Source organism: Myxine glutinosa, chromosome 10 (genome assembly GCF_964187855.1).
Source record: "Myxine glutinosa chromosome 10, kmMyxGlut1.1, whole genome shotgun sequence".
Taxonomy (NCBI): Eukaryota; Metazoa; Chordata; class Myxini; order Myxiniformes; family Myxinidae; genus Myxine; species Myxine glutinosa.
The window spans coordinates 98486724-98501703 of record NC_136270.1 but is presented as its reverse complement, the minus strand read 5'-3'; the positions used below and the strand labels follow the sequence as shown (position 1 = coordinate 98501703).

The following is a 14980-nucleotide window of genomic DNA, read 5'->3' as shown; positions in this document are numbered from 1 at the left end:
AAACTTGCAATTATGGGGAGGGGCTTGAAGACTTTCAGTTATGGGAAGGGACTTGTAAGACTTTCAGTTATGGGAAGGGGCTTGAAGACTTTCAGTTATGGGAAGGGGATTGAAGACTTTCAGTTATGGGGAGGGGCTTGAAGACTTTCAGTTATGGGGAGGGGCTTGAAGACTTTCAGTTATGGAGAGGGGCTTGAAGACTTGCTGTTTGGGGGTAAGGGGTGAAGACTTGGGATTGGGGGGGGGGGGGGAAGGCAGGGAGTTGATTGTGTTAAGCAACATATCTAAGAAGCACATAGCTCAGCAAAATTAAATTCGCACGGTATTTAACTGTTCTTTGTATAATATTGTTGGTCACATCTTATATTACATGGAATTTCCACGGGTACCTGCTAGCTAATGCAGAGCTCAATCAGAACTACACAGCTCAATGGTGAACTCCTCCCCTTTTATGAGCTGGGACATCAGTATCACATCCACCTCTCCTAGATTCCGTGGAATCTAATGTTCTCAACATTCTTGGAATCTCCTGCAATCAAGTTAAACATCTCAGGCAGGTCGGTGGTCTCTGTTTGTTTTTCTTTACCTCCTCATTTCTAGCTCCGTATGCTCTCCCAGCCCTCCAACTCTCCCCTAGAATTCCAGAGTGTAAATGTTCTTCCATTAACCCACTCCTGGTGAAATTTCCAAAATCTAAGCTGGCTACACACTTCAACTCCATTATCCCTTGCTTTTTTTTGTTTTTTTGTTGTACACAGAATTGAGGCTCGTGTAAGAGATAATACATTAAACATGAAAACATGTACGGACATATAAAACTTACAATAAAGGGACCGGGAGACAAGGGGGGGGGGGGGGCGGGAGAGAGGGAAGCACACAAACACACCAACAGTAGAGAACATGGACGTCGGTAGATCTGTGAAACGGGAGGGCTGTGGGGGCAGAGGGGGCGGGGGGGAGCAGAGGGGACAGGGGGAACAGAGGGGGAGGAGGGGGGAGAAGGGGAGGAGGAGGAGAGGGAGGAAAGGGGAAGAGGGCGAGGAGAGGGGACGGGGGAGCAGAGGGCGAGGGGGGTAGAGGGGGAAGGGGCAGAGGGAAGAAAGGGGAAGGGGTGAGGAGAGGAGGAGGGGGAGGGGGAAAGGAGAGGGGGAGGAGTACACGGTATAAAGCAAATGAACACTTCTCCCATATGTTGAACAGCATTCTGGAGTCATCAAACTTAGAGGTGATGCTGATCAGTTTATTTAAGGAGAAGAAACAGTGATCAGCATCACCTGTCAGTTTAATTACTCCAAACCAAATTGATTACTAAAATTCACCCTACAAAGTAAGACAGACTACATTAAGAATGATTAACACAGCAGAGATGGAAAATTATTATTGCCTCCGCCACCGAAGATAGATGGAGGTTATGTTTTCACCCGTGTCTGTTTATCTGTTTGTCTGGAAAAAACTTGGTGAATGAGTTGATTTGGCCAGATTCAGCCTACCAGTGGGATACAAAACATAAACTGTTCGGTCTAGTGGAGGTATGTTCTCTACCGAGTGCCGTTCCAGTTCATTCTTGTTATTTTGCTATTTCTCTTTTAACAGGTCACTGGTAGTGTACTCACCCCTGAGTTCTTCCATTGTTCAAGTCAGTCGTGCAAGTTCAGTGCTACGCCAGGAAAGGCTTAGGGTTCGAGCATGCTCTGGTCGCATCACGGAGCAATCGAATTCCTTTTTATGGATTTTATGGGACCCTTCATGGTCTCTATAATTATTCTGCCTGTGTCATGAGGGGTGATCGTGATGGAATATCATATTAGTTTTTTTATGCCTCCGCCTCCGGAAGTCACCGGAGGCAAAATGTTTTCTGGTTGTCCGAACGTCCGTCCGTCCGTACGGGCTAAACCTCGTTTTTCTCAGCAACCACATGTCCGATTGAGACGAAACTTTCAGGGTAGGAGTGACACCCATGCAGAATAGATTTATGATAATTGCGATGTCATAGGTCACGTGGTATGGCAGCCACCTTGGATTAAACGCAAATAATTAAAAGATTATTTCTCGGAAACCGCTGAATGGAAAAATTTTAAACTTGCCACATTGTCAAGTACTCCCAATGGGGAACAAAAGCATAATGATGACGTTAGAGGTGAAGTGATAAACTAGACAAAAACGTTTTAATCGAATTCCTTATCCGAAAAATCTGAAATTGCATGCACATGATCTATGACCCATTTGTATTGAAATATTAAATTCATGACATCATAGGTCACATGGTTTAAGAGCCTGGTGTTGGCTTAGCGGTTAGGGTGCCGGCTTGGGATCCTAGGTTCGAATCCCGGTTGATCGCTGAATTAACACCAGGAGGGTTGACTCGGCCTGTCATCCTTCCAAGGTCAGCAAATTGAATACCAGTTCACTGGTAATTCCCTATGTGTCGCAAGAGGCGACTAACAGGGTTGGCGGCAGGAAGGGCACCCGGCCATAAAACATTGCTTCAAAAAGGGGACCATGGTGCCCAAAAAAGGCCAACCCCTGCTCTGCGGGGAAAAATGGCCTCTAAAGGTGGTTCATAATGCACATGGTTTGGCAGCCATATTGGATTTAACCTAAAACCTTTAAAAAAACTTCTCCCAAAACACCAAATCGATTGACTCGAAACTTTACGTGTCATTGACTAGGCATGGTGATTAAAAGATGATCACAAAAACGTCATTGGTCACATGGTGTGGCAGCCATATTGGATTGAAGGAAAATATTAAATAATTATATCTCTGAAACCGCTTACCCTAGTGAAGTGAAATTTTACAAATATCATCGAATTAGTAAAATTGACGAAATTTTACAGCACTGTTGCCTATAGTTTGAAAATGATGATGTCGTAGGTCACGTGATTTGGCAGCCATATTGGATAGAAAAACGAACCTTATCCGATCGACACGAAACTTCACAAATGTGATCTCCTACCCATACATATGCATGGTGTACGTTTTTTAAAGGTCATATGTCATGTGGTATGGCAGCCATATTAGCTTGAAAGCCAATATTTAAAAAATTCCCTTCTCTGAAACTGCTTCACCGATCGATGTGAAACCTGTCATGGCTGGTGAAAATGTGACACTTGAAAACAGCTGAAGGGATTTAAATCAAACGTGTTTATTTTTAAGACAGTGAACGAGGGCATCTACCCGTTGTGGGACTATGCGGAGGCATATTGGCGACACAGTCGCATTGTTCTAGTTATTATTATTATGATTAATGATCAGGTTGCTGAGCCAGTTTGGCAGGAAACACATTCTTAGTGATTGTTATTGTTCTGCCACATTTTGTGACAATGCTTTTCTTGGGGACTACGACAAGAGTAAACCTAAAAGCTTCACAAGGTTGTTACGAGTCATGAGATAGAGTACAAATCTTCCAACGAAGCAGACCGATCCAAAGGCTTGGGGGATATTTTGCATTTACAATTATTTTACCAAAAAATACAAATATAATCTTCTTCAACATCAATTAACCTATCATAGTTGTCTGACTGTCCGGGATAGGCAATTTTGTAGGACAAGTGAAAGCCTCAACAAATCTGTCTGAAGAACAAGTCAATTTTCCACCCGGAAGTTTAACAAACTTGACATATCTTAACCTGAGTGTCGTTCTTTTTCGTGTAAAGCCACAATGATTAGGTAGCAGCAATGAAGAGGATCTTTTTCGGCTTGACCAATCCCACGTGCTGGTGAAAACTTCAAAGAAACATAATGGTATCGCCCCACATGCTCGCAGTACCAATAGATGGGCAGGTGCAATGGATGACAGGACAGGTAAAAATGTAAACCCTATCAGTCACATGGATAGGCAAGAATTTTTTTTTTTTAATGTTGAACCCTGCATCCAAAGCAACTGAGGAAATAATGCCTAATTCGACAAGTAAACAGCTTCTTTTTTTTTTTTTTGGAAGTTTATAGTTATGTCGGTTTCAAAAATTTGAAGGTGTCTCATGGTTCCTTCATTCAACTTTAAGTGATATTGCTTGGAAACCTGGATTTACTCAACTCGTTACTCATTATTTGCAGTAATAGTACGATTAATACAGGAGACTCATCGAGATAAAGTCCAGGCTGATTCTTGTCTTGGCCGTGTTGCCCATTCAGGAGGAGGGAGCAGGAGTCCCACACCTTTTGTGTATAGGAAGGCCTCACATCCGGAGGGCTCCTCTTATTGCTCGCTCGCCCTGATCCTTCCTAATCCGCAGCAGCCACGCCCGGCCACAGCTCCGAGCGGCCATCTGGTAGGGCGAGCCAGGATACCCAGGCTTCAACACAGCAGACAGATGTCTTAACACCCTCGGGGCAAATATACCACTGCTTTCTCATTCGGGGGCCCTTGAAATCCGTTAGCTGTATTTCTGTATCCTTGGGGTCCTGTCTATATGATTAACTTTTACAGAAGTGGTGCGAACCTCCTAACTTCTGACCAAAACATCCTCTGAGTATGAGAAGGAAAGTTAAAAGGAAAACAAAGAAGAAAGTAGGGGTGAAACTGATGGAGGGGAGGGGGAGCGAGGGGTGGGAGGAGGTTGGGATGGGGAGGGAGTGGGTAGGTAGGACAATGACTTCACCTTCATCAAAGGTAAAGAGGATAAAATGTAAAATATATAGATTAATTTTTCAACCAATGTCAACCGACGTTAGTCCAATAAGACGCGAGTATTCCATTTAAACACGCAACAGGCTTAATTTTTAAGATGCGTTTAAGATGTGAGGAAGTTCAAGTTATTGCACTGCACATACTTATCCAACTGTAACACACTAACACAGTGCACACACTGTAAAGGATAAGCACATACTTATCCAAAAAACGAAGTAAGTAATCATTCCTCTATCCTCCCTGATATGATACTTAATATGAGCTAAGACTCTTAGTTTATGTGATGGAATTGATGCTTAGGCGAAGCTCAAACATCTTCATTCACACTCATTGTGTGTGTGTGCGTGTGTGTACTTATACACATGATGTCAGCATCATGTCACATTCAGGGTCAAAATAATGTTTTTTGTCGTATATAATATACATACATGCATACATATACAAGCAAGCTCCTGATAAGTTCATGAAAAACTTCTCTATTTCCTTTGAAACTGGTTAAAAAAGATGAATGATATGCATTTGTGCGGCTAACTGCCTTTAATGTCTTATAATTAGCGCCATTTGAAAGCTGACGTGGACGAGAAGATTGTCCGCTATTCGTAATTATCTGCATTTTTCCAAATTACCCACAATTTTGAATGCGGAACATGTTCTCCACCGCGCCAATTTCATCAGCCTAATGAACGGCTAGCGCGGGGCTCTAATAATGCCAATTTTTTTCTGCGCAGAATATAAGAGAAAACGCTCCAGAAAATCATGATTTCACACCTGCAGGAGCCGAGATAGGCAAACTTGTCGCGCACGTGCCGCAGCGTTGCCTGGAGGACCGTCTTGGTGCAACCGTCATGGTCCGCGCCCTCCTGTAAAGCGGTTCAACACCACGGACCCTGCGGTGAGTCCGAAACGCTGCGATTTTACACAGACGTGCGTGCGGAGAGTCCTAAACGCTGGGATTTTACAGAGGCGGGTGTGCCGTGAAGTCAAGGTGCTATATGGGCTTTTTACCATCGTCGGTCCACACAGGACTCACGAACACAAGAGGAAAGACTTTCAAAAATGTATATATATATATATACATTTTGGTACTTGCGTCCGACTCAGCATCGCTCAGTACTTGCGTGTGACTAGTTTAGGGGTGAGGGGAGGGCTGTTCACCTCAATATTTCTCTGTAAAGCAGGTCGGATGATGGAAGTCCCATTAATTAATTAATTTAACAATACATCACCCATGGCAACGACACCATTGTTTGTTTTGCACTTCAAGTCGACAGCATAAAAGGTAGATATTACAATAATAAAAAACAAATTTTTAAAAGGGAAATAAAAATCCAATCTTGTGCCTAAATAATCATAAAGTGCATTGTATTGTCATATATGATCAGCAAAGCGTTTTTAATGCACTCAAAATCCCCAGTAATTTAGCCATTGGTGGCAGGTCGTTTTATTCGGTGAACGCTAAAAAGCACACAAATCGATAATCGATAATCGATAATACCGCTGCATGCGTGTCGGATGATTTTTTTTTTCCGGTTAATTTGTACGCAAGGTGGGTTTCTCAAATGGTGCGCCCTTTGCATCCCAGAACTTGTGCCGTTTATCCGATACACGTCGAGCGCGAGGAAACCTCTTCGACACCTCGCGGAAACGAGCGACTTGTTCGAAATGGACGAAAGCACAAATATCAGAATAATTGAAATAAATAAATAAAACTTATGGTCCCCTGGGAGATAGAAGAATGTTTTAAAATCAATTTCTTTTATGAATGCATCAGTTCGATTCTCTCGGCGAAATCGCAGTTCGAGGTCCTTTTTGGACGTCGATCCGGCTGCATTTTTGAAGCAGTTGTAATTAACTGCCTTTGTTCGAGCATCTCTTTTTCAGAGCTTTAGAGTGGGGGAAAAAAATTGCAATTGCGAATCAACTGTCACAGAAAAAGGCGGATTGGAACAGCAATTACACAGATGGCAGTAATTATTGCTATTCACACTGAGAATCCATATAACGCATTAAAACTGCAACAATTACGTCCGAGATTGAATGCTGTTATCGTTGGCATTTAGACACTACAGTGAATTTCATTACGATACAGTGGGGGAATATAAAGAAATCTGTCCATTGCTGACTGCAGACAAAAGTGATGCTCTCTCTCTATACTACATGAAATGTTGGTGCAGTAAACGAGGTCAACGAATATGCTCTGTTTTTGATATATGTGAAAGCATCCAGAAAAAAAAAAAAAAACGTCCAAGACATGCCAAGGATTTTTTTTCTCCTATGTGTGTATCCGTTTGATGTACATGATAAATATGTATATATTATATGACATATGTATATGATATATGTATGTGATATATGTATACGTATATGATATATATGTATATATATACATACGTATATATAATATATATATATATATATATATATATATTTTTTTTGTTCAAAGTAACTATAGAAATCTATAAATAAATAAAAATACCAACATCTCAAATATATTGATTCAAGGTCCTAAAACACCCGTGTACACTGTACATGTAATACTTCTATTTTAACTGGGACGCATGTGGAGGTTTGACATGTATTTACGGACCGGTTGTATTTTCACACTACAACCTTCATCTGAACACACGTTCGTGGCAACAAAAAAGAACAAACAAATAAACACCGTTTTCATCGCTTCTGTCCAGCTTTCATATCGTGGCCAACGAAGCGTTTCACACGAGAGGCGATCCTTTGATTTCTATGTAATAACGCGGGTTGTGGCGCTTAAAGCCATCATCGAGCGTGTCGCTGCTCGCTGTAATCAACCGGGGTTGGAGAGCACTATTTTGCTGATGTTTCGACCCTCGGCGAGCTGTGCTTTCGGCTCTGATCAGTTTGACCTCACAACAGAGGCCCGGGATGCATCGGGATGATGCGCAGGAATCCTCCCATTCTTACGATGCTCCCGCGCGCCGATCCCCCATGGATTTTGTAACTTGTTAAAGTCATTTGAGCCATAGATGTAAAAACACCATGTCTTTGTTTTTTATTAATTGTTTTTCAGACTCGCGATACATTTACCCTTTGATATAAAAATTATGATGCAGGCATTTTCTCATCTCATTTTTAACAAGTTTGTCCCGCAGGCCACGGGTTTACAGTTTTCCGCAAATGTTTTTGAGCTTTCATCAACGTATGCACGGCAATTTCGACATGATGATGCATTTAGCTCTCAAACTATCCAATGAAATTGTCAATAGTGCAAAACCTGTACCGCTTTGACACACAAACACACACACACATACACACACCTGTACTGCATTATACCTGCCGTTAAACAAGCTGCCTGCGGTCGAGACGTCACAATGCTTTGTTATTCTCAATAAGACAGGTCAATGATAATGGATTGGTATATACACAGCAAGAGTAAGAACATTATTTATCAAACCCATAATGTAGAGTCATTTGAAAGATTGACAAGTGTATAAAAATTAAAATTCTGGATCTTTCAAACATTTTCATTGGCATATTAATATACCCTTCTTCTTCTTCTTTCTTCTTCTTCTTCTTTTATAACAGAGCTTCAGATACTGAGTTGTTGGTCTATCCGTACTTCAAAAAAACAATCATGTCAAGTGCAGAAATGATTAAAAATAATTAAATATGTATTTAATATATTGTACACATAGTTTGCTTTTGCATGTGCAGCGCACAGTGCTTCCATGGTGAAGCCCAAAGTGCTGAATTTGTGCAAAAATTTAATTGAACGTGATGAACAATTTGCTGAATTTAAAAGCATCACAGACTCGATACACAACACGACATTTGATCATGAAATGTAATCAACGTGTGAGGATATTAAAACAATAGTTTACACGTGTTTTTGGCATCCACGTCGCCACGAGCTTCACTGTACCTGCAACGAGCCATTCCTCCTAAAGATCCGAAGAAAATTGCCACCATTTCCACTCGGTATACAATACAACGTCGTTAAACAAAACGATTTCAACAAAGGTTCTGTGAGCTTTATAACAACAATGACTTTATTCTGAGTTGTTGAAGAGGAGGAGGAGGTGGGTGGTGCGGTGGTGTGGGGGTAAGGGGTGAACCTACGGAACAGGTATATAATAACACATATATTATGTACATCTGCTGCAAATTGTTCCAAAATATACAAACACGAGTAGAAATTCGCAGTAACGTCGGTGTATCGAACTGAGCGTGCCTTAACAAGCTATACATTGTACACGTGGAGACCTCCAGCGTTAAACACAACGACGATAAAACGGAACAGCCGCATCGGGAAGCGGCCATGGCGGGAGTTTAGGAGCACGAGAGACGTCGCGTCACAGGTGAACACTATAATATTGCAGTCACCGACTTTAAAACTGCAGCCATCCACGACACAGCCCCGGGAAGTTCGCAGGACCATGGTGGGGGCGGTAGAGGATGACTACATGAAGATGGTGGCGATTCAGTCTCGATAGAAACTTCTTTTTTTTTTTGTCTTAATGAGCCAGGTGTGTCTTGCGCTCATAGTTTCATTTTTTATTAAGCTATTTATTTTAAAACGCGTTTCGCCCACGCTGCGCAGCTTTGGACCGACAACACGGGCTTCACTGAGTCCGGGGCTTGCTTTACATGATCGCAGGGTGCTGTATGGCTTCTTGGTGAGCCGGCGAATACCAGTGCGAATAAGCAGACATGTAGCTACCTGCCGGCATGCTCGCGCTCTTGTTCACACAGTTTACGTCCCAGGTAGTAATGGACGGGTGTGCCGATGGGCTGGGGGACAGACAGCTCGCGTTGACCAGCGGGTTGTTTTCCAGGCCTCCTCCGCCTTGCTTCATCAGCTTCTTGTATTTGGAGCGCTTGTTCTGGAACCAAATTTTCACCTGCGAGACAGCACGGGCCCGCAGGTTCAACAACATTGTGATACAACCACAGGTAATGTTTGTGACCATACCTGCAATGATGCAAAATTATCAAAAATATCTCTGGTGTACGCCACATACATTTATATGGACAAGTTAAGCTTGTACACCAAGCAACAGCAACTGCAAATTGACTTCGGATATAAAACGCATCGACCTGCCGCCATATCATTTTCTCACCAGGTGTACAATACCTTCCCACTGACTGGACCCTTGTGGGCCTCACTGTTCTATTTAATTATCATTTTCCGTGAAGACAATGCACTACTTGCAATTCCGCCGGAAGTCTTGAGCGTACCTGGTTAAAACGGGGTCCATTTACACATGACCTGAGCTGGGAAATAGGCCAACCTATCCACCCAAGCGGTAACTTGATCTGCTGGCAGCCTTTTGATTTGAACGAAACGACTAAATCGTGCGTCTGTCCGAGAGAACAATGCTCAGCTACACAGAGTAAACGCCGAAGTCCGCCGAACATGCTGTGATGCGTGTCTAATACACGGGTTGGCTGAACAGGTATGACGTATGCACGTACACGTGTGATTGTACCGCAGCACTCCAACCAAGGCCACGACTTATTATTTTACAAAGCTCTAATGCCGATAATGATTCGAAGAGTCATAACGCATTTGATATTAAATAGTTAACGCACGCACACGCATCCATACATATATACACACACACACAACACACACATAAGAACAAATATATATATATATGTATGCATACACACACACACCCACACACACACATATATATATATATATATATATATATATATATATATATATATATATATATATATATATATATATATATATATATATATATCTGTACAGTGTCTGTCTTGTGTTGCCTTGTGTTGTGTTGTATTGTCTTGTCACTGCACTACTTTCTCAAACTTTTGTGAAATCGTACCAAACTTCTGGTATGCACATATCTCTCCCGTCGGTATGTCCTAAGGGTATTTTTTTTTGAAAAATGTTCCAATTTTTTTTTGGGGGGGAATTTTTTCGGAAATCTTTTTTTTTCCAACTTTAATTGTTTATAAAATGTGATATCACGTATATTACAAATACATTTGTGCAAAATAATTGTTTGAATTATGATTGGTTTAAACCATGACAAAACGGCAACTCGGGTACAGTCATTTATCTATATATCGACACATCTGGGCAGTGTCTGTGTTGTCACTTAACGACTCCCTCAAACTTTTGTTTCCGTGGTTGCGAAGTGTTTTTAATAACGTGGTGGTGGTTTTGAATCATGTGGTGGTGAGGTATTTTGAATTATGCGATGGTGAGGTGTTTTGAATTACGTGGTGGTGAGGTATTTATATTTACCTGGTGGTGAGGTATTTATAATTACATGGTGGTGAGGTATTTATAATTACATGGTGGTGAGGTATTTATAATTACATGGTGGTGAGGTGTTTTTAAATGACGTGGTGGTGAGGTGTTTTTAAATCACATGGTGGTGAGGTGTTTTGAATTACGTGGTGGTGAGGTGTTTTGAATTACGTGGTGGTGAGGTGTTTTGAATTACGTGGTGGTGAGGTATTTATAATTACATGGTGGTGAGGTATTTATAATTACATGGTGGTGAGGTATTTATAATTACATGGTGGTGAGGTATTTATAATTACATGGTGGTGAGGTATTTATAATTACATGGTGGTGAGGTGTTTTTAATTATGTGGTGGTGAGGTGTTTTGAATTAGTTGGTGATGAGGTGTTTTGAATTACGTGGTGGTGAGGTGTTTTTAAATGACGTGGTGGTGAGGTGTTTTTAATTTTGTGGCTGTGAGGTGTTTTTATTACGTGTTTTATGGCTGTGAGGTGTTTTCAATTTCGTGGTGGTGAAGTGTTTTTATTACGTGGTGGTGAGGTGTAATCGTTCCAAACTTCCAGTCTGCACCCAACCCTCCCTTATGTATGTGCTGAGGGGTTCTTTCTTGAAAAAAAAAAACATTCAACCTAAATTGCCTATAAAAATGTAATATCACAAACACAACAAATACATTTGTGCAAAATAATTGTTTGTATTATGATTGGTGTAAATCATGACAACACAGCAACTCAGGTGCAGTCATTATCCTCAGCTAAAATAAGCCCGTTCCTCTGTAACGACGCGTGGTGAGGCGAGCGTAGCGAGCCGAGCCAGGCCAAGCTAGTATATATATGGTGGGGGCTAGTATATATATGGTTCTTATGTATACAGTATATACATAAGAACATATATATACATACATAAGAACATATATATACATACATACACACACACACACACACACACACAGAAGAACATATATATACATACATACACATGCACACACACACACACACAAGAACATATATATACATACATACACATGCACACACACACACACACACACAAGAACATATATATTTATTTATTATGTATATATATACACACACACATAAGAATATATATATATATATATATATATATATATATATATATATATATATATATATATATATATATATACATACACACACATAAGAACGTATGTACATACACACACACACACACACACACACACACACACACACACACACACACACACACACACACAACGTTTGAAATGATCCATGACTGGCACTGAAGGTTTTTCTCCATATTTCAGGATCTTAACTCGTGATCTATTTAACCCCTTTAATTTATTTTTTAAACTCATATTTTTAGACTTGTCCAGACATTTGCAATAAAGTATCCTCGTGTTTCATGTATTTGTATGTAGATAAAATAGGTATTTAAAATGTTGATGGTCTGCTTTCATTTACGTTTATACCTCCCTCGTAAGTATCGATTGTAGAAATTGATTTATTTCTTTTATTTATATGGGATTTTTTTTTTCCATGTATAATTTTTTTTTTCCATGTATAATTTTTTTTTTCCATGTATAATTTTTTTTTTCCATGTATAATTTTTTTTTTCTATGTATAATTTTTTTTTTCTATGTATAATTTTTTTTTAAAGGTGAGTCAGGACGTCTGCGATTTTTTGTTCCCTCCCTCATTGAATGTACAGAACTGGTGACCGTTCAAAGTGGGTTTTGTGCCCTTCGCTTGGGAGTCCCTACTACCCCCCACTCCCCAACCCCCTTCATCCCCACACCCTCCCCTCTCACCACCTACACTTTGCTAAACAATCGCGGGCCGGATAGAGGTATAACGCCGGCAGGTGCGCCCTTTGTCTTGTCGGGTTAACTCGAGCAAACACGAACGAGGGTGCTGGAACAAAGGCGGTCCCGGAGAGCTCACCTGTGTCTGGGTGAGTCCGAGGGACGCGGCGAGCTCGGCACGTTCAGGTAGCGCCAGGTACTGCGTCTGCTGGAAGCGCCGGTTGAGCGCCTGGAGCTGCAGGCTCGAGTAGATGGTTCGGGGTTTCCGGATCTTCTTGCCTTTCCCGTTGAAGCGCAGCTCCCCGTTGTGAATGACCGCCGTCTTCTCCGGGTCTCCTGCGGCGATTGGAGCACGCCATGTCCGCCGATCACACCGATACTCAATCGATATATATATATATAGGCCTACTGTATATATAATATATATATAATCCTCATACATATGACATCACCAGCACGGAAACACGTCACATGCATTGTACTGTGGCCATGACATCGCTTGTTCGAGGACAAACGTGCATACATCACGAGACACCAGGTTCAACACATTTGATCATCTGATTATGATGTAAGCACGTGTATTTCAGGGGACATTTTATTAAGGAATTCTTGAGTAGATTTAAGTGGATGTTTTTTTCCTGAATTCCAAAGAAATTAGCATTACACTTTTGGAAATGGTTGCAGCAAAACACACGCACCGTTTGTTCACATGGAAATGTATATATTTCTCGTTAACATCGTTAACCCGATAAAGGGCGCCAAATGCATGGTGGCAGACAGTATGTTCGCAGTCGGAAGGAACCCAGCCCGAGCACAAACCGACCTGTATCTTCCAGCCTGCCTTGGCTAAGGGCGGCGCTCGCCTGGTAAGCCGGCAGCGGGTTCAGGCCGTACGAGGCGACCGCGTTTCCCGGCGGGCCGCCCATGGGGTTGATGTACGGATAGGCCAGCGGGCGCGAGTAGGAGGACGCCGGGGCCGAGTACGCTGCCTCGGGCCCCGGCGCCGACAGGCACGGAGGAGGGTAGTGCGCGTGGTGGTGCGCCATCGCGGCGGACATCTGCGGGTGCGTCGGGTGTCCGCCCTGTCCGAACTCGAGAAAAGCCGACTTTCCGCAGTCGGGCGCGTCCAAGCCGTCGGCCATTGCTCTCATGGTCATGATCTAGCGCCGCGACTAGCCAAATACATGCCCCCGTGCGCCCAGATCGACATACATGCCCCCGCACCGGCGAGATGGTCGCCGCGAGCTCGCCCTGGAGGCGCCGGGGAACGAGGCAGGAGTCGGAGAGGAAGGGAGGGGTTTGCAATATTCGAGCTCGGATGAGAGCAGGGGTTGGGGGGGGGGTGATGGTGGGTGCTGGCGGGGGAGAGGAAGAGTAAAGAAAACGAGGAACAAAAATAAAATCTCGAATCGAGCGAGTGCTTTTACCAAGTGGACCGCCGGCTTGGAACGCGTTATAGTCAAATCGTGTAAAACTTCCTCGGCGCTCACGTCCTTGTGTTATGCATATGCATGACCTTGGCGTATTGCGGCGACACGCACGCTCGCCCTCTTATTGGCTGCCCGGATGCGTCATTCCGCATGGCTCCACCCCCAAATGAATATTAAGCGCGTCCCGCCCCGAAACCTAACGGTCGAGCGTTATTGAGGCTCAACACGTGGACATACATATACATTCATCATGTAACGTCGCACTTCCAACGCAATTCGAGGCGACGACGTAATTTTTTTAATCGTTGCATTTCCCTCCGCAACGGTTAAACCAAGCCGTGTGTACGTGGGTGTGCATGTGTGTGTCCGATGATGCTGGACCATGAATGTCGAGGCCTTTGCGCGTTTAAATCGCACTTATCGGGAAGTTAACGCCTCGTCATCGTTATAATTATCTTCCACTGATGTACTAACTAGCATAGCTATTTTAAAACCAAACCAAACACATTCCCATGCAATGACTTTTCTCGGATTACAAAGAACGCGCCAAAATGTCCAAAATTAATGATCCAGCCACGGATTCTAATTGGACATTTGGACTTGCGATGCTGTGCGGTGTTTAACATTTAAAATGTCGAAATGGCTCATGACGTCACAATTACACATATTGCAACAATGCCAACTTCATTTCACTGCACTTTCGTTAGGAATTCATGGACCTATCGATATTTTACTGTCTTATCTCACCGACTTGCTTCGTGCATCCCCGTATTAAATGGCAGGTTACGGATCCATGTACCGCCTGGTATCCTTTATCGCCCGTTTCTCATGTTTTAAGGAATGTGGGATTACACTAATTA

General features: G+C 42.6%; 1 protein-coding gene across 1 annotated transcript; it reads right to left on the bottom strand.

Annotated features, from left to right (window-relative positions):
• Positions 1-8462: 8462 nt before the first annotated feature.
• Positions 8463-14120, bottom strand: LOC137433587 (homeobox protein DLX-6-like). Its single transcript, XM_068125899.2, has 3 exons — positions 13514-14120; positions 12830-13026; positions 8463-9503 (listed from the first exon to the last, which is right to left on the bottom strand). Exons 1-3 carry the CDS (start codon positions 13845-13847, stop codon positions 9246-9248), a joined length of 789 nt encoding a protein of 262 aa, XP_067982000.2. The 5' UTR covers positions 13848-14120; the 3' UTR covers positions 8463-9245.
• Positions 14121-14980: the final 860 nt, after the last annotated feature.

Bases quoted from the DNA above. Each gene is read 5' to 3' on its own strand.
- LOC137433587 (XM_068125899.2), bottom strand. From the start codon at position 13,847: ATGACCATGAGAGCAATGGCCGACGGCTTGGACGCGCCCGACTGCGGA. The intron at 13,027-13,513 runs GTCGGTTTGTGC...CAATCGCCGCAG, and splicing joins AGGCAGGCTGGAAGATACAG to GAGACCCGGAGAAGACGGCG. The intron at 9,504-12,829 runs GTGAGCTCTCCG...GCTGTCTCGCAG, and splicing joins TCGGACTCACCCAGACACAG to GTGAAAATTTGGTTCCAGAA.